Source organism: Prunus persica, chromosome G3 (genome assembly GCF_000346465.2).
Source record: "Prunus persica cultivar Lovell chromosome G3, Prunus_persica_NCBIv2, whole genome shotgun sequence".
Lineage (NCBI taxonomy): Eukaryota > Viridiplantae > Streptophyta > Magnoliopsida > Rosales > Rosaceae > Prunus > Prunus persica.
Genome location: NC_034011.1, coordinates 24,884,813 through 24,903,782, shown reverse-complemented (window position 1 = coordinate 24,903,782; position 18,970 = coordinate 24,884,813). Strand labels below are relative to the sequence as shown.

At 35.9% G+C, this 18,970-nt stretch overlaps 2 protein-coding genes and 1 pseudogene across 2 annotated transcripts; 2 read left to right on the top strand and 1 right to left on the bottom strand.

Annotated features, from left to right (window-relative positions):
• Positions 258 to 3,691, top strand: LOC109948150 (annotated as a pseudogene).
• LOC18782292 (pentatricopeptide repeat-containing protein At5g15300) lies at positions 4,316 to 6,158 on the bottom strand. Its single transcript, XM_007215613.2, has one exon. It carries the CDS (start codon positions 6,104 to 6,106, stop codon positions 4,487 to 4,489), a length of 1,620 nt encoding a protein of 539 aa, XP_007215675.1. The 5' UTR covers positions 6,107 to 6,158; the 3' UTR covers positions 4,316 to 4,486.
• LOC18784364 (NAC domain-containing protein 100) lies at positions 10,716 to 12,773 on the top strand. Its single transcript, XM_007215553.2, has 3 exons — positions 10,716 to 11,483; positions 11,597 to 11,874; positions 11,967 to 12,773. Exons 1-3 carry the CDS (start codon positions 11,297 to 11,299, stop codon positions 12,558 to 12,560), a joined length of 1,059 nt encoding a protein of 352 aa, XP_007215615.1. The 5' UTR covers positions 10,716 to 11,296; the 3' UTR covers positions 12,561 to 12,773.

Sequence of the window (18,970 nt, the reverse complement as noted above, 5' to 3'; positions counted from 1 at the left end):
GATTGAAACGTATGTCGTTTTAATGTATTTGATTTCCTTTCCCTTTCTCTATTATTGTATCTCAATTTGGCTGTCAATTCTATTTGCTGTAACTAGTTCGATCTGCTACAAAGCAAACACTGTCCATCATTTTATTGCATACAAAAGGGAGTACCTTCATAAAATGTTGCACTTAATCCTTCATGTCCCTCTAGCTACTATAATACATTTATAGCTGCTTCTTTTCGAAAGCAAAAACGAATAGAAACAAATGAAAAATGGTAGCCAACAAAGGGTTCAAACTCATTTATAAATCAGACAAGAACTTTGGCAACTTTCAATGTTTTAACCATTGAGACATATATAATAATGACATGAGAGCACTGCCGCACCAATCTGATCTGAGACTTATCTGCTTCAATTAGGCTACAGCCAGGCTTTAAGCCCAAATTCCTGACCAATTTATTATTAGCAATAGTCTAAAATAGACTAAATTAATCTAATTTATGGAAAGTTGTATTTTAACCCTAAACCCTAAAATAATTTGACAAAAATGTCACGCAAAACATTTATAGCGCAACGCAAATATTTCTAAAAATGATACACTGTTTAAAAGTATATTAGAATATTTTATAGTATAGCCACCCGGCTGTACGCTTGAAACATATTAGAATATTCTAAACGTATAACCAAGCGGCTATACTCGTTAAATATATTAGAATATTTAAATAGTATAGCCGCGCGGCTATACCCTTGAAAATATATTAGAATATTCTAAACGTACAACCAAACGGCTATACTCGTTAAATATATTCTAATATTTAAATATTATAGCCGCACGGCTATACTCTTAAAATATATTAGAATATTCTAAAAGTATATCCGTGCAGCTGTACGCGTTAAATATAATCGAATAGTTAAATAGTATAGCCGTGCGGCCCTACGCGTAAAATATATTTAGAATATTTTAAGAGTATAGCCGGTCGGCTATACCCGTCAAATATATTCGAATATTTAAATAGTATAACCGTCCGGCGATACTAGTTAAATATATTAGAATATTCTAAGGGTATAGCCGCCCGGCTATACTGTTGAAATGCATCAGAACTCCTCCATCTGCGTTCGGTCTTCGCTGGATAGTGCACACTAATGTTTCTGACATGAGTGTAAATGGTAAAGTTCCCATCTTTTTTAGCTTCAACTTGACAATTATCTCTGTTTTTATTGCTATTCAGTCTCTTTTGATTTCTGGATTTTCTTACTTACTTTTGGTGAATTATGATGAATTTGAGGAAACTGGTGCTGGAAGCACTGTTAAGTTAGTATTCTGAGATGAATGTTTACTCTGCCAGCTCCAAAAGGGTTGTTTCCACCTGAACCTGAACACTACCGAGGTCCCAAGCTAAAAATGGCTATAATTGGAGCTGGGCTTGCAGGCATGTCAACAGCATTTGAGCTTTTGGATCAAGGCCACGAGGTTGGTCCAATTTATGTTCTAGTCCTCTGACTGCTCACAATTTTGTCTGAATTGTATATGATTTAAAGTTTTGAAATTGGGGACTTTGGCTGAAACGTTTATTTCAGTGAGGTTGTATATTTCTAAGAAATTAGTTACATGTGTTCTATATAAATTCTGCAGGTGGATTTATATGAGTCAAGGCCTTTCATTGGTGGAAAAGTGGCCTCCTTTGTTGATAAACGTTGAAACCACATTGAAATGGGACCCCATGTTTTCTTTGGTTGCTACAGTAATCTTTTCCGATTAATGAAAAAGGTGAACAATTATCGCTTGGTTGAACTGCTATGACATTTGGGTGATCCTGATATTCTGGGAAAAATCCTTATAAACATCTTTATTATTCTTTAACAATGTTTGTGTGATATCTGATATTTTTTATTCTTGGATCTCCACTTAAACAGGTGGGCGCAGACGAAAATCTACTTGTCAAGGATCATACTCATACTTTTGTAACAAAGGGGGTAACATTGGTGGTATGTCTCAGTGCTTGATCTTATTTGTTCATAAATCTTTCCTCATCTAGCCATGCTCCATTATGTCACAATTCATTTATGAATTATTCGTATCCAATGCACCTTATCTATAACTTAATTTCCCATCACAGAATTTGATTTTCAGTTCCACCAATACATGGGATTCTTGCATTTTTGTCTACAAATCATATTAAGGTAGGTTGTCCCAATTGGAGCCACTGCTACTGGTTTTACTGCAAGCATTGTCATGTCTTATCTTCCTTTAACATTTAGAGAGCTTCTTGAAGTGAACCAAATTGTAATGGAGCTTATTGCTCAATTAAATTTCTGTTAATGGTTTCCTGTATAATACTGTTCAAATGCAGACTTATGATAAAGCAAGAAATGCAGTGGCTCTTGCATTAAGTCCAGTTGTGAGGGCTCTGGTTGATCCAGATGGAGCATTGAGGGATGTACGGAATTTGGATAGTGTAAGAATGAAAGCTTTCGTTTTCCTTTATTTTAGTCTCCATTCAAATGTGTACCTGTGAAAGTTGTCTGATTGCGTTTTATTTTTTCTTTTTGGTGGGGTTGGGGGAGTTGCATTCTCTGAATTTTTAGTTGAATCCGGGAATGTTCTGCAGTTTATTTTCTCCATGTTCATAATTGAATTATAATTATTTATTATTTTTCACACAATTGTTGTAACTTTTAAAATCTTACTTGTTAATTACAAGACTAATGGACAAGGATACTTGTGTTTGACAGGCAATTGAAACAAGCTTTGGGATTAGATAATCTTCTTTATACTCCTGATGCAGATTTCTCTTACTTTGCCGGCCAACATTGAGGGACAAGGTTCACTCCCCCAGTATGGAAAACATGTGCATTATTGTTATCACATTTTTCAATCTTAGGTTTTACAAGTAGAGATTACATATAAAATAACCAGACACCCTCTTTATTTTGAAATTTTCAAACCAAAATTTATGATTCATTTTGCATCTCAGTGTGTCAAAATGTATTCTAATGTGAGATTAATGATCCTTTGCCCATTTTTGTATATCAGAAATATTTGCACTTTTATGATTTTGAGATGCTTCTTCGTCTTGCAGATGCGTTTTGACACCAGTTGATCCTTACATTCCTTTACCAAATGAAGAAATTATAGCAAGAGTGACGAAACAGGTAATTAGCTTATTAAGGGTGTTTCATACATTAAGCAAGTTCATCTGCAGTTGGTAGAAATCGATAAAAAAAACAAATTCTGAACTTCGAAATTTGAAATTCAAGGTTTTGGCTTTATTCCCATCATCCCAAGGTTTAGAAGTCACTTGGTCATCTGTTGTCAAAATTTGGTAATCTCTCTATCGGGAGGCACCTGGAAAAGATCCGTTTAGACCTGATCAGAAGAGACCTGTAAAAAATTTCTTCCTTGCCGGATCGTACAAAACAAGTTTATGCAACTGATTTTGCCATAGAAGAAGAATGACGAAAGTAAAGGGTCAATTGTTGTAAATTCTAAATGGCTGTACCTTTTACATGACTATATAGACAGCATGGAATGATGATCTTCCAACGTTCACGTATGTGTTCCTGAACATCAAGTTTTCTGTGTTTATTCTGTGTTTATGAATATCTCTTCTGCTACATGAACTAATAAACTTGTGCTTCTTATAAGAACAGATTTTCCGTGGTTACCATATCGTACGAAAAAACGCCAAAAGAAGCTGAATTATCTTGATCTTCTTCAACACGGTAATACCTAATTAAGATTTTTTTTTTTTTTTTTTTTTTTGCAACATCATGCTATCCATTATGCTTGCTCTTGTCTTATAGAAGTGAATTTATACGGTTGCATTGTGTAGACAATGCTGGCTCTTCTGACGGCATGGTGCCTCTGCAGCAACAGCTATTGTATACTTAGCTAACAAGGGTAATGTCAAGGCAAATTGGTTTGCAATCTGCCAACAATTCAACTCCTGCGAGCGCATCTCGGGCTCTTTAATTTTATCTTTTATAGGAGTTGTTGTTTTTATACTCCTAATCTTGCTCTCAGCTGTGGCCCTCTCTCGACGTTGAGTGTCAGTCTCATACATTCTCAACGATGCACATATATATATATATATATATATATATGTGTGTGTGTGTTGATTTGTGCATCAGTTTGTCAGTTCGTGTGTATTGTAAGTGACAGATTGAATCCATCGTGTGTCAGCTAGAATGTTTCTTTTTTCTTTATTTGACATGAAACGTATGCCGTATTATGTATTTCATTTCATTTCCTTGCCCAATTATTGTATCTCAATTCTATTTACTGTAACTAGTTCGATCTGCTACAATGCAAACACTGTCCACCATTTTATTGGGTATAAATGGGAGATTACCTTCATAAAATGTTGCCACAAAGGGTTCAAACTCATTCCTAAATCAGACAAGAACTTCTAACAATTTTTAATGTTTAACCATTTAAAGAGACAAAATAATGACATGAGAGCACTGGCTCATCAATCTGAGACTTGAATCTGTGGTGTGTTTAAATCGACTTGGGCCTGTAATCAAACAAAAAATGCATGAGATCGCTGTTATCTGTTTCAATTAAGCTATAGCCAGGCTCCTTCTTCACCCCACTGTCATCCATTAGCTTTCTCACCTCTTCAACCCCACGCCACTCACCTCGCGAAGCATATATGTTTGATAGCAGCACGAAATCCCCACTCTCATCCCTTCTCATTTCAAGTAGCCGCTCATTTGCGCGCCTTCCCAGCTCGACATTTCCATGAACTCTACAAGCCCCAAGCAGAGTCCTCCAAACAATAGCATTGGGTTCAATCTCCATTTTTTCAATGAATTCAAATGCTTCATCTAGTAGCCCAGCACGCCCTAACATATCCACCATACACCCATAATGCTTTATGTTTGGCTCAATTTTGTACTTATGCTTCATGAGATTGAAATATCTGCGCCCCTCTTCAACCTTCCCAGCATGACTGCAAGCAACCAAGACTCCAACAAACGTGATCTCATTTGGCCTGATTTTCAACCTTCGCATCTCTTCAAACAGATTTACTGATTCCTCAGCATGGCCATGAAATGCCAACCCTCCTATCACCGAATTCCACGAAGACACATCCTTGTCCCTCATCTTCTGGAACACTTCAACTGCCCTTTCAATACTCCCGCACTTGGAGTACATATCTATAAGCGCATTTCCAAGTATGATGCTCATATCTCCCCGACCCATCTCCAGAAGGGCAGAATGTATCTTTTGCCCAACATCTAAATCTCCAATATCTGTGCAAGCAGACAAAAGACTCAACATGGTCACTTCATCAGGCTTTTCTCCAAGACTCCTCATCTCCTCGAACATCTGCAGTGCCTGCTCATTGGACCCGCAAAGTACATAACCTGCAATCATTGCATTCCAAGTCACCACATCTCTTTCCGGAACCTTATCAAAGAGCTTCCTTGCACTCTCCATCTCCCCTTGCTTTCCATACCCTGTAATCATCACATTCCAAGAAACCAAATCTTTAACAGGCATTTCGTCGAAAAGTTGCCTGGCCTCATCCAACTTCCCCCTTCTTGCATATCCTGCTGTCAAAGCTGACCATGGCACCACGTCCCTCTTCGCCGAAGCATCAAAAAGTTCGCTTGCAATCTTCAAATCCCCACAATTAGCATGGAAATAAATAAGGGTATTTCTAACAAACGTATTCGACTCAAATCCGAACCTCACAACCTTCCCATGAATCCCCATACCCATCTTAACCCAAGAAAGCTTAGTGCAGGCCTTGAGTATAAACGGGAAAGTGAAGCTATCGGGCATTGCATGCCGATTTTCCATCCGGGTATACAGAACAATCGCATTTAATGGGTTCTGGCTCTGAGCTGAGCCTCTGATCATGGTGTTCCACATGAACGTATCTGGTTCAGCAACATGAACGAACAGTTGGTGGGCATAATCTATGGTGCCTGAAATAGCCATGGCACCGGCGAAGATGAGTTGTCTGATAGCAGAATAGTTTGAATTGAAGCCGTTGACGACCATGGAAGCGTGGACTTGCTTGAGAGCTCGGAGGTTGGTACATTTTTGCCAGAAGCTTGACCGCTGGTGACGGTAGGCGCTCCTGTCGTTTGGTTTCTTTCTGATCATTACACGTCGGCTTCATGCTGCTCTCTCATTTGCTAATTTCACTATGATTCTTGGAGGGAGCCCAAACTAAAATTGAAAGAAGAAAATATCAAGAACATGGCGCGTTCCACTTGGGCTAATTGGGCTTTCAGCCCAGATTTCTGACCCATCTTTTTTAGAATGGCCCATTAAGCTACAAATTTTTTAGCTGGCTTTTTTCCACACTTTATTCCAAGATAGGAAAAAAAAAAGTCAAATAATTATTGGTAATTTGGCACCAATACAATACAAGACTAATTTATATCATTTGCGAGTACTGTTGTATGTGTTTTTTTTTTTTTTTTTTTGGTGTGACAACAAAGGCCTTATGTGTTTCAAATCATTAAAATAAGAACAAATAATTGAGAATAAATAAATCAAACTTATGTGTTGGCAAATCTAAGAAATAACAGCACTACAACTGCCTACATAAGAAATGATTTCAACATTGTCCCCAAAGATCTAGCACGACAATAAGTCAACCAAAAAGTCTGATTTTCATAGTAATTGCTTATTTGAGGATCTCTCAATTGAATTCCTATGTATATATATACGCATAATTATTAATAAATCAATAAATAAATAAAAAGATTTGCCGCCTTTCCGAGATCCTATTATATCAAATATAATATGGTTACACATCTTACAGAATAAAATTAACAATATTTAATTACCTTTGTAGTCACACACAACTAGTCACTGGGATATACTTATAAATATTATCCTTCAAATATGTGTTGTGCGTATTGTATTATCCGTTGATTTGTTGTCATTGACTTCAACAATACTATATAATATAAATTAGTATACATGTCATTTTTCTGGGATATTCGGAGATATCACACTTTTTTTACTTAAATTACAAAAATAATTAAACGCATTATTAATACAATCCGAAACAATATTATATGATGATTGTGGTCCTAAACCCCACTTTGTGGCATTCTTTCCAACTTTCAAAGATAAGATTTTTGGTTTTTGGTGTGACACTCAAAGATAAGTTTGAATTAAATGGGACAACTTCATGCCGTTTTTAATTAAGCAGCATAAAAGCTTTGTATCTGTGTGTTCCCTATTTGTTTGTGAACTGTCTGAATTTGGTCTTACTGATGAGATACTTTCAATCATGTTCCCTTAATCTCTAATTAGTCTGTAAACATATATCCCCCAATCGTTTGATTTAGGTGCACTACTTCAATCGTCAAGTCAATTTTAAGCACCAATATAGCCTACACCTAGGTACCTAAGCTGGAGTACCTTTAATCAAGACGAGATCAATTATCAACATCTAATTAAATGTGAAATTTTAGGTCTTAGATGCTATGTCAATTATTCCTTTTGAAAAGGAGAATATAATTAGAAGTAAGTAATTTACGAGCGAAAAGAAATGTTAAACGAGACTTATTCAAAAAAGAGTCTTTAAGATGACAGTAAATTCATAAATGATTATCTTTTGAACAAGTTTTGTTTTTGTCCCTATAACTAGTATGGACGAAAAGTTTTTCTTATTACATAGTTGCAAATTTGTTATCGTGTTTTGGAATGAAGGGAAACAAAACTTCATTCCCGAAGCTGCCAAAAATACATTGAATTCAAGTTATAGACTGTACCCATGAATTGGTAAACCACACTTTTCTCAGCTAGATGAGGGACCATATAATTGATTTCAACTGATGCCATATCAGTCAAACGTAGAAAGTTGTATGAATCGTTTTATTAATACTTCACCATACCCTTTAAGGTGGCTAATCTTATTGGTTTACTTGTTTAACTTTATTTTACACTTTTTTTACTGAAAATCAACCCGTTTTAAGGTGATGATTAACACCAAAAGAAGCCCATTTTGAGTAATCATTGAACCTTAAGCCCTATCCCAAATATTATAAATTAAAAAGAATAAAAAAAGAATAACTAAATTTATTTTTTTGTCCAACCTACTCTTCTAAATTCTAATTAATTTAATAAACGTATTCTCACCTCTGTCAACATTTTCTGCGAACCCTGTTTGTCCACGTGTAAATCTCAGTCGTGGCTTATTGTCGGAACAGAGGAAGCAGGGCCCACAGTGCCAACGCAGCGCTTGATCAAACGGTCAACGTAAACTTTAATATAGGTTCGGTAGGAACTTTTAGTCTTAGCCAATCAGAACTCGCCAAGTTGATGAGTTTAGTTGCTTTTCCGTCGGCAGTGGCAGCACAGTCAATTCTTTTTTCTCGGACTCGGATGGCAGATATTAAGATTGACTGCACGAACCAATACGAGCCGTCCGATCAAGGAGGTTGCCGAGACGAATTGAAATACCAAAAATAGAAAAGTCCCTACCCCCACGCTTTCACCTACATTATTTAAATGTTTCCCGGAAAGGGAAGGGATTAGTTTTGGCATTATCGAGATTAATTAAAGAAGGTAAAAGGTTAAACAGTAGATTAATTCTTCGTCAAACTAATAATAAAGACAAATTTTGCTGATTTGTTTGTTGGCCTAGAGAGAATGTACAGCTCATGCTTTGATGTGTAAACACATGCATGTTTTGTTTTCTTGTGAAATAAATGTATTTCTGATATGCATTTTCAACCTTACTAAATCAAACACCCAAATATTAAAAGGGGTAATTTGGATTACTAAATAATACAAAATTTGCAGTAAAGTTTGACGAGGAACACACTATATTGCGGCTAAACACAAGTCTCTAATATGCCTTTCAGTCAATACGAAGGAAGTGGATTAAGTTTTGTGGTTTTATATTTGTTTTTGTCACGCTGCGGACTTGGGATAAAGTAGAAATCCCAAATGTGATAAGCGATGTCCGGAACGTGATAGTTTCCAACCTAATTTTATGCCCGCCCTATACATGTGCATTAGGTGAGCCCAATAATAATAACTATGAAAAATCACACTTACTGTGAAACAGCTATAGTTGGGACCTAATGCTACATAAACCTCTCAAGGCAGGGCCAGTTAAGAGGGATCCTTCTTTTTCTTAATTAAGTGCTCAAGACAATAAGGATCTGTTTGGGAGTGCTTCTGCAAGGACTAAAAGTGCTTTTTGACAATTAAAAACGCTTATGACAGTATTTGACAGAAAAATTTAAAAGCGTTTTCTGGGTCATAGATGCAATGAGACGGTTTCACTACTCTGACTAACTGGCTTAACCCACATATGCACTGAATCACTTTTTATCGTCATAACTTTTAGTTTGGAACAACAAAATAATAAAAGGCAAAAGTAATGAACGCAAGGGCGGAAATTTCAGTCTGTGTGGCTAATTCAAGTTGCAGCAAGTTCATGAATATGACATAGCTAGTGCATGAGCACCACAAAAACCCCAAAACGCAATTCCTTGACCTTGATGGGTCATAATATCATACGAGTGTCTACACAACCAGACACATAACCCTAATCATGCACTACCATAAAGAGGGTCACTGTTCACACTACGCACCTCCCATACATGAAGAAGTCAGAAAGATAACGTCACATGTAGCATGGTCTCTTTTGTCCACTAGTCCAACAAACCAAGTCCCTCCCATGATAATTATGAATAATTTCCAATTTTTTTCTTTGCTAAATTAAAAGTTTGTAATAATATAAATGATTTCATTAAATTAATTACTTTAATTTATTTGTGATTAACTGCTAATCTGTTGGCTTGACAAAATGTTCCGTATTGAGGGCAATTTGGTCATTTTGACAAGAAATATGAACTATTTTTGCTGATTTTTAGTGATGGTGTGTTTGATCTAAGATTTTTGATTTTGCACACCAAAATAGCTATCATATGAAAGAAAAAAAAAAGATCTACTAAAATTTAAAGTTTTGATGTTATACTAACTAATCTTCCAACATGCACTCACGCCCATACCAATAAGCTTTCTATTTCCTTTTTAAAGTAAATTTAGGTTTTAGGCACAAATTTTTTTTCACTTTCGGAAAAAGCCAAAACTTTTTCAAAATTTTTTTTCACTTTGGGAAAAATCTCTCAACTTTCAAATCAAAGACATGCAAATGTAAAGGATTCCTTAGGAAATTCAAAAATAAATAAGGGCAATTTTGTCCATTTTGACTTCTTTTAAAAAATTCTCTCTCCTTTGGGCTTTTCCAAAGTCTCCCTTATTTTTATATTTTCTCTTTATCTATAGAACTTTTGTTGAAATTTTTTTATAATTATAATTAATGTGCCCTTTTTTTTTTGTTTGAGAAAAGACTGTATTTCATTAAACCGAAAGGAAAATTACATGATAAATACTAGCATGTTAACGACTGCCTCGTTAAAACCTTCCCAGAGAAAACAAAACCCCATGGTAGGAAAGAGTATCACCCATTCTATTGACTAAACAGAAAAGTCAAACAACTTATACTTAACAGACAAACTTAAAACTCAACCACAAAATCCTTAAAACAACATTTCATCACTACGTAGGTACTGTCAAAGAAGTCCTCCTATGATCTAGAGAAAGCATCATAATTATTCGTACAGAGTCAAAAACATACTATGGGTATTAGAATAGATCGAGCCAATTACCCAACTACAAAATTATTGTGCCCTTTAAATGCCAAAGAAAAAAAATTAGGTATTAAGAAAATAAAACTATTGCACGCATTAGACGACTTTTGTAAAACTAGGTAGTTTCAAAATAACTAACAACGTGACTTTGGTCCCTAAATCTCTCTTTACCTAAAGTCAATAATTACAGATAGAGAGTTTAAATTTGGAAAGAAGAGAACAGTTCTTAGCTATCTCATTTACATGCAGGTGATAGAGGTCAGTCGGTAGCTCCAAAGTCAAGAAGAAGGGAATTATTACAGAAAAGTTAAAAGGGAGAGCCTGAAATTTTGAAACTACCCACCAAGCTGCCTTACAACCCACGTTTCTTTCTCCCCAAAAACCTGTATTTAACGGGGTTCTGTACCTCTCGACACAATTTTTTTCCCTGGGCAAAACATCTTTGAACATCTCTCAGTTAATTAGAAGCTTTTCAGTTTCATAGCTTTTTTTTCCTTATCACACAACATCTTAGCTCTGTTTTCCTTGTGTGTACAAGTTTTTTTTGTAGAAACCAGTTTGAAATTTATAGTTGTTTGGGATTTTTCTGTGTTGATTTCTGGAATTTAGGGCTTATTGGTGAAACCCATTTGAGATTCAGAGAGGGTTTTAGTGGGAAATTGAAGGAATGGAAAATGCTTCTGGGTTTAGTAAGGAAGATGAAAAGATGGAATTGCCTCCAGGGTTCCGATTTCATCCGACTGATGAAGAACTCATAAGTCATTACCTTTCTCCTAAGGTTCTTGACAGCTGCTTTTGTGCTACAGCTATTGGTGAGGTAGATTTGAACAAGTGTGAGCCCTGGGATTTGCCTTGTAAGTTCTTCTAAACTAGACCAATATTTTCTCTCATTTTGCTCTGTTTTTTATTCTCTGCCCAGGTCAGTTTTTTGTTTTCTTACTTTGTGTTCTGTGCTTGTTCCATGAAGGGAAAGCTAAAATGGGTGAAAGGGAATGGTATTTCTTCTGCGTGAGAGACAGAAAATACCCAACTGGTCTAAGAACAAACAGAGCAACTGATGCCGGGTACTGGAAAGCCACAGGAAAAGATAAGGAGATTTACAAGGCCAAAACCCTTGTTGGGATGAAGAAGACTCTGGTTTTCTACAAAGGAAGAGCTCCCAAAGGTGAAAAGACCAACTGGGTCATGCATGAGTATAGATTAGAAGGCAAATACTCTGCCTATAATCTCCCCAAAACAGCAAAGGTGCAAATGAAATTTTGCTCTGTTTTTGCTCTGTTTCATACTGTATTTTTCTTGTATTATTTGTTAATGATTTCTCTTTGTTTGTTTCTCAGAACGAGTGGGTGATTTGCAGAATTTTCCAAAAGAGTAGTGGTGGGAAGAAAACTCATATTTCAGGGTTGGTGAGGTTGGGCTCTTTCGGGAACGAATTGCGCCCTTCTTTATTGCCACCTTTAATGGATTCTTCACCCTACAACAGCGACACGAGAACCACCGTCTGCGAAACGTCTCACGTGTCCGGCTTCTCCGATCCGATGGAGGATCAGAGGACTCAGGATGATATAATTGACAGCTTCCAACACAACAACCACCACAACAGCAGCAACAGCAACCATAACCCTCTTTTAAATTCGTCGTCTCGCTCAAACCCCTCTGCTCACTTAAACCCCTTCTACTCCAACCAAATCACACCAAACATCGGATTCTTGCAGCACCAAGACTCTGTCTTGATGCAGGACCAGTCCTTCCTGAGGATGCTGCTTGAAAACCAAGCGCCAAACTTGAGGCGCAGTGCAAAAACAGAGCTCTCACAGGACACAGGCCTGAGCATGGATGTCTCTTCCGTTGTGTCGAACAGAGAAATGGTTCAGGACGATCCTTCATACTCATCTGCCCCTATAGAATTTGACAGCCTCTGGAATTATTAGTTGGAAGATTAGCATGAATTAAGAGAGGGTTTTCAGGGATTTGTAATTAATTGTTGCTAAATTATTGTCTCCGTGTATAGATACTCTTGATTGAATCATAGAAGAACCAAGAAAGAAAAAATATCCATGGGATGAATATGAATATCACTTGTTTGTGTAAAATTGATTCGTTACTGAATGATAATTCTTATGAATTTGGTAGATTAGTTATAACTTAAACAGTGGCAAGTTGGCAACGCGACTTTGTTATGCATCTTTTTTCTCTGTTTTCAAGTTCATTGGTTATTTTAGGTCACCAACCGAGAGTTCCTTTGGTTGATCAATAACCAATGGCAAACGTGTATGGTGTGTCACAGAAAGCAATAACAAATTTCAAATAAAATGATGTGATAATATACTAAACTCACACACATTATATGGACGGAAGCTAGGGTTCGAACCCAATACCTTATTTAGGGAAAAAATTATTCGAAACCACTATTCTAGTAGATCCTTTTGCCTATTTCCCTTTATTTTAATTTCTAGATATACATAGCTTCTTTCTTTCTCAACATTTAATACCAAAGTTTAAAGGCCTTTAAGATATTGTCCCAAACACTTCAACCAATTTTAAAAAGCAAAATTTGATCTCAGTGATTTATTCATATTTCACCAATAAAAACTATTTGCAGATTTACAAATATTGTTGCAAGACCAATCGATTATAAAGGAAATAGTATATCAAACGTAATATTTTGATCGTGCGTAGTTGCGTACGTATAGAGAGAGCAAGTAGCTTGGCATTATAATCGTGTGTATATAATAACAGCAAAATATTATCTCTTCAAAGCCTTGAATTTAGGCAATTTATATAGCTGGACCTCCACATCATACCGTGTATGATCAAATGGATGAACACTTTTTCATATTTTTAACGTTCCTTTTTTTAAGGAGTGACATAAGACATAACTGTTTCTTTGTACCATGACACCATGTTCTACCGTGGTCAGTTGTCAACCCGAAAAAGATCCATATACAAAGAATTTCTATTATCATATTTTTGTACCCAAAATGTATAGATATGTAAATAGAAAATGTCTCTTTCTTCTCTTCTTTTCTGTTATATCTTTACTTTATAGATTAGACAGTGGCGAATCCAGAAATTTTTCTTCCGGGAGTTGACGTTTGTTCCCTTGTAATTTTTCTATGTTATTTATTTATTTATTCGGATTTCTTGGACTGCATAAATGAATTATTGGCAAACCCAGAATTTCCTAACGACGCTAGCATGCAAATCAGGAGAGTTGTACAAGTTTTTAGGGTCCATAAATAAACGCATTGTAATTTAGTTAGTTGCCCACATGATTATAGTCCTGTCCAATTTTTGCAAGCCTTGCACGAAATAATGACCCATTACAATAATTTTTTTAAAAAATATGGAATTTTTGAGGTTATTTTGTTTGTCCACTGAAGTTTTTCAGGTAGAGCATGCAGATGCAGAAGAGACAAAAGTTCAGTATACATTTTGGAAGCATATGTACACCTCTCAACTTCACATCACATATGCATCCGGTATAGAGTTTGGTGTTTGATAAACAGTGCTATTTCGTCGGTTACTGTTTCATCAATTAGCTGTTGAGTTACGCCAAAAAGACCATCCAAATATTTAGCATCCTCGTGTTAGAAGATGTCGATAATGATTATAAGAATGCTCGTATTAGATAAGGTGGTTGTAGTTTCATCAACGGGATCTATCATAATAGAAAATAACTGCAGATTAATAGTTTCAATATCACTTGTGTTAGATACAGATTCGTACTATTTCGTACTATAAATTTTTATAAACGATACGAACATTAAGGATACAATAAACTATATATATATATATATATATATTTTTTTAAATTAATTTTCAAAATGGAGGGGAAAAGTATGGGATTCAGATTCACCCATTTCGAAAGTATTGATGGATAAATGGAACGATAATATATTTTGTAAAACATGGATTAAAATAATAAAAAAGAGTCTGTGGAAAAAGCAGTAAAAACCACTCTTGTTCAGAATTGGTGTGGACAAAGCGAGTTAGGCTGAGCCGCCCATGCAAGAAGGATGGTGACAACCAGTTGGAGGCTCATCTTTATTCCCACCCACCCGGGCCACCACTCCTACTACTTGTACACGTTGTTCAGTTCCGCTTGGGGAGCATACGTCACCCTCTTTGCTCGTTGGATCCACCCTTCACGTGGCCCACTTTGCCACGTCACAGCTAGTCATCACACAAATGGTAAGCCCTAGAAGTAAGCACAAATAATCATGTAAATCGTTTAATTGGTAATTATCACAACAAACCAAGCCAATTAATCTATATATATAAAGCAAAAGGCAGAGAATGGTGAAACATTTAAAATACCAGACAATACCCTTGGTTAATGCAAACATTAAGAATTGAAATTATTAATTAAATGAGGATAATATGGTAAATTCACAATTTTTCGTATTAAAAAAATTAAAATTAAAAGAAAATTCAGATAATGGATCCTATTTTTATGGAACACAAATATCCATTATCTTTTTTAATTTTTTTAAAAAAAAACCTCTCGCATGCGCGGAAGCGCGTGTAGAGAGGCTAGTCATGATTAATTGATTACTCATTGAGATATTTAGTTATATACCTATTTTTAGCACCAGTGATATAGATAAACCATATACCATTTAATTTCTATAAACAAACCCAAAAAATGATAGTTGACCCTATTGAATTTAATTTTGATTATTAAATTATTTTGATGCCCTATAGAATGTTTTGGGTTTTTTTTAATGAGGTTTTGGGATTTGGCTTGTTTTAAGAAATCGATGACAATTCTGTAATTTATATGATCAAAGCCTCTTTGTTATATTCTAAATAAGCTTTGAGTGTGTTTCTAAAATCTATTTCATGTAGGTTTTTTTATATAATAATTTGGACCCATATATTTGGTATAATAATGAAGCTCCTTTATATTTTTTTTGGGACATATTGTATAAACGTATGTGGTCCGGCAGGCATGAGATCACATATGAAATTATCTAGGACGAGAGATCGTAGCATTTGACTAATCCCAATAATTAAGAGTTAATGGCAATAATTAATAAGCTGCCCGAAAAAGAAAAGAAGTATAAGAGATAAGTCCATTATCCAAGACGATAAAATTTGTTAAATTTGTAGAGCATTGTAATAACTGAGTGGATAAAAATTGCATGGAAATATTTAATTTACTTAGGATAAGGTTATATATAGATCTCAAGCTTATCTCTTCGTTTCTTCTTCTTCTTCTTCTTTATATGTAGGTAGGTATAGTTACTTTGTATTCAACAAGGACGGAAAGTTTCCCATTTTGGGAAAACTTGATGTGCTCAGTATCTGGTTGTTGTGCTGGATAAATTGTATAGAGACTGAATGAGCTGGTAGCGTACGTCCTTGCTACTTTTACAAATGGCATTCATTATTTGTCTAGCTAGTTACATCGATCACAACCACTCTCTCCCTCTCTCTCTCTCTATTTGGCGGAAAAAACTGCGTAATAATGTGTTGAAAAATGTAGACTTAACAAAATAAAATACAATATATAATTGAATACGGCCTATAGACTTGGGTCCCTTCAAACTTATACACCCAACCCAACCCAAGCATCAAGTCTTGGTCCACTGGAATTATTTGTGTATACAGTGAATAACGTTTTATGTGTTTTTCTCCTTTGCTTTGCTGTTTATTAGAGTAAGTGATCGATCCGAGCTTCTTTTTCTTTGATTTCTGAAAGCTTAGTCACATATTTTCCCTTGATGAACAATATGTGCTTATTCACACGCATCCCTCGGCAACGGAAAAATTAAGAAGAAGTCATAAAACCCATCAAGTCAATAGTTCAAAATACACGACTATTTCCTATTAGTTGATAGTGAGTGAGATAGAAATTGCACAAGCAGGAAAACAATATGTGGAACCACATCACAACAGCGGTATCCTGTTCCCATTAGATGACAGTGAATGAGATTGAAATTGCACAACAGCTTAATGAATTCAGATCCAACTGAGCAAAGAAATTCCACTTAGCTCGTTTGGGACTGCTTCTCTACAAAACATTTTTGCTCATAAGTGCTTTTATTATAAATATGTTGAAAATTTCATAAAAAGCTCAAGTGCTTCATGGAAAAGCATTTATATGGCCTAAAAGCACTTCTAAATTTTTATGCCAAACACTGTAAGAAGCGCTTTTAGTTATCAAAATTCATTTTTAGCCCTTCCAAAAGTACTCTTAAACATGCCCTAAATATCACTTGGATTAGATCTTATGAACCCAATTCAATTAGAACAGCCAATTGGATCGTCCAGTGTGAGCCCAATCTACAGTGGGGAGATATAAAAAGAATATGGGCCGTAGGGCTATCATGGAAAAATAGCAGGATCCATATTTGCCTAATTTAAGCTTTCTGTGCCCTTTCAACTTTGTATATGGGACAGCTAGAATACAGCAAATTCAAAGTGCAGATCTTCTCCTCAGAGACTGGTGAATGGAGGAGGGAGTCAATTGTATCATATGAGGGTATTATTTGTAATTTGGTGATGGTTGAGTCGGAAAATGATGATGAAAATGTGAGTTCAGTGAATCATATGAGCTTTGTGCATGGTGCATTACGCGTGTAACATCCCACATTGATCAACGGAGAGGGGGTGATGTGCCTTATATGTGCATGCTCACCTTCATCTAGCATCAGGCCTTTTGGGAGCTCATTGGCTTCGGAGTCATGAGAACTCCGAACTTAAACAAGTTTGGGTTAGAGCAGTCCAGGAGTAGTGACCCACTGGGAAGTTGCTCGTGAATTCTCAAAAATAAAACCGTAAGGGCAGAGGCCCAAAACAGATAATATTGTGCTGAAAAGGGTGTGAAGTTGAGACAATATTATTTAATTCAGCTGATGTGAGAAACATGCCATACATAACAGTTTCATCAGTTGCTGCAACCAAACTCGGACCGATTTCAATTTATAAACAAACCAATTAACCAAGCCATTGTGTTTGTACCAAACAAGATATCATCAAGTTATTACTAACAATGTGTCCCCGACTTATTGGCTACATGCAACTTAACATCCTCCTCATCAGGCCCAGCAGCTCCTCCACAACTCTCGCTTGACGACTGCAGTTGTGCGCTGACTGAGCATGAGCATTTTGTGGTAGTCTAGGAACGGGTGTCGGCCACCATGGTACCACAACTTGGAAGAACTGGCAGTTCAAACCATTATCAATAGTAATCCTTCTATCCAGTTTCGACTGGATTCTTGTACGAATGTTGAACATAACAATCTCATCAGTCCAAAGCTATACGGTCTGTATCCATAGCGTCTTCTCTCTTCGGAACCATGTCTTCCTCCAGTATATAATATGTCATGTTATCCAAGCACACCTTTTCAAATCCTCCATGATACTCTTCTTTATTCACATTCAAGTCCCAAACAAAAAAAGTATTGGTCGCCGATTCATAGTCAAACATCTTGAGACGCCCTCCATGCACACCCAGGCAAGAAAGTATTCTGTTTCTGTCCCAATCATCATCCTCCAGATCAATGAGTCGACATTCATAATCACCGTCGCTAGTACTGGTAGGGTTGGTGATTATGAAGGGATCCAACTCCAGGAGAAAAAAAAAATATCTTAGATGGAATGTTACATGATCTGGAAAAATAATGCGATTAGCTTTTTCTATTGATGTGAGTCTCCTAATTAATCAAGGAGATTTACTTCCTTGATTAATTAAGTGATTTACTTTCTTATTTTTTATATAAGTGATAAATCATTGTACAATTAGGAGATGCTTTCATAACCTGATCTCTTGGACTATAGGGGTCCAAGAGATTTGTGGTAACTCACCGTTGGATGTAAATTCAACAGTTCACTCACTCTTGCACTCATTTTAAGAAACTTTTTTGAACCATTGGATTAATATCCAACGGTGGGTGACCATAATCTCTTGGACTCCTGTGGTCCAAGAGATCGGGCCTGTTCTTTACTATATCTAATTCCTTGTAAAACCTTCATATGTAAACTCCTATATATACATCCTTATGAAAAAGAATAAAGAACAACTCAAAGTATTCAAACCATATTCATATTTTAGCATTTTCTACTTGTATATGATAAGAACAAATTGCTTTCACAAAGCCTTTTTGTTAATTTTCCATCCAAAAATTGTAGATCTACAATTTATGTATAACATCCTCAAATTTGGTGGATTATGAGAGCACCCGACAGAGATTAGTGTAGGTTAAGTTATTACCACGAATAATTTAATGAGATAAAGTAGCTATAAGTTATTACCATGAAAGTTAATCATCATCAGTTGACAATCAAAGTCCAACCATTTTCCCAACATTAATTCTTCCCAAGATCATAAAAA

Excerpts from the sequence above, each read along its gene's own strand:
- LOC18784364 (XM_007215553.2), top strand. The coding sequence starts at position 11,297 with ATGGAAAATGCTTCTGGGTTTAGTAAGGAAGATGAAAAGATGGAATTG. Across the intron at positions 11,484-11,596 it reads TGAGCCCTGGGATTTGCCTT|GGAAAGCTAAAATGGGTGAA; the intron begins GTAAGTTCTTCT and ends TGTTCCATGAAG. Across the intron at positions 11,875-11,966 it reads ATCTCCCCAAAACAGCAAAG|AACGAGTGGGTGATTTGCAG; the intron begins GTGCAAATGAAA and ends TTTGTTTCTCAG.
- LOC18782292 (XM_007215613.2), bottom strand. The coding sequence starts at position 6,106 with ATGATCAGAAAGAAACCAAACGACAGGAGCGCCTACCGTCACCAGCGG.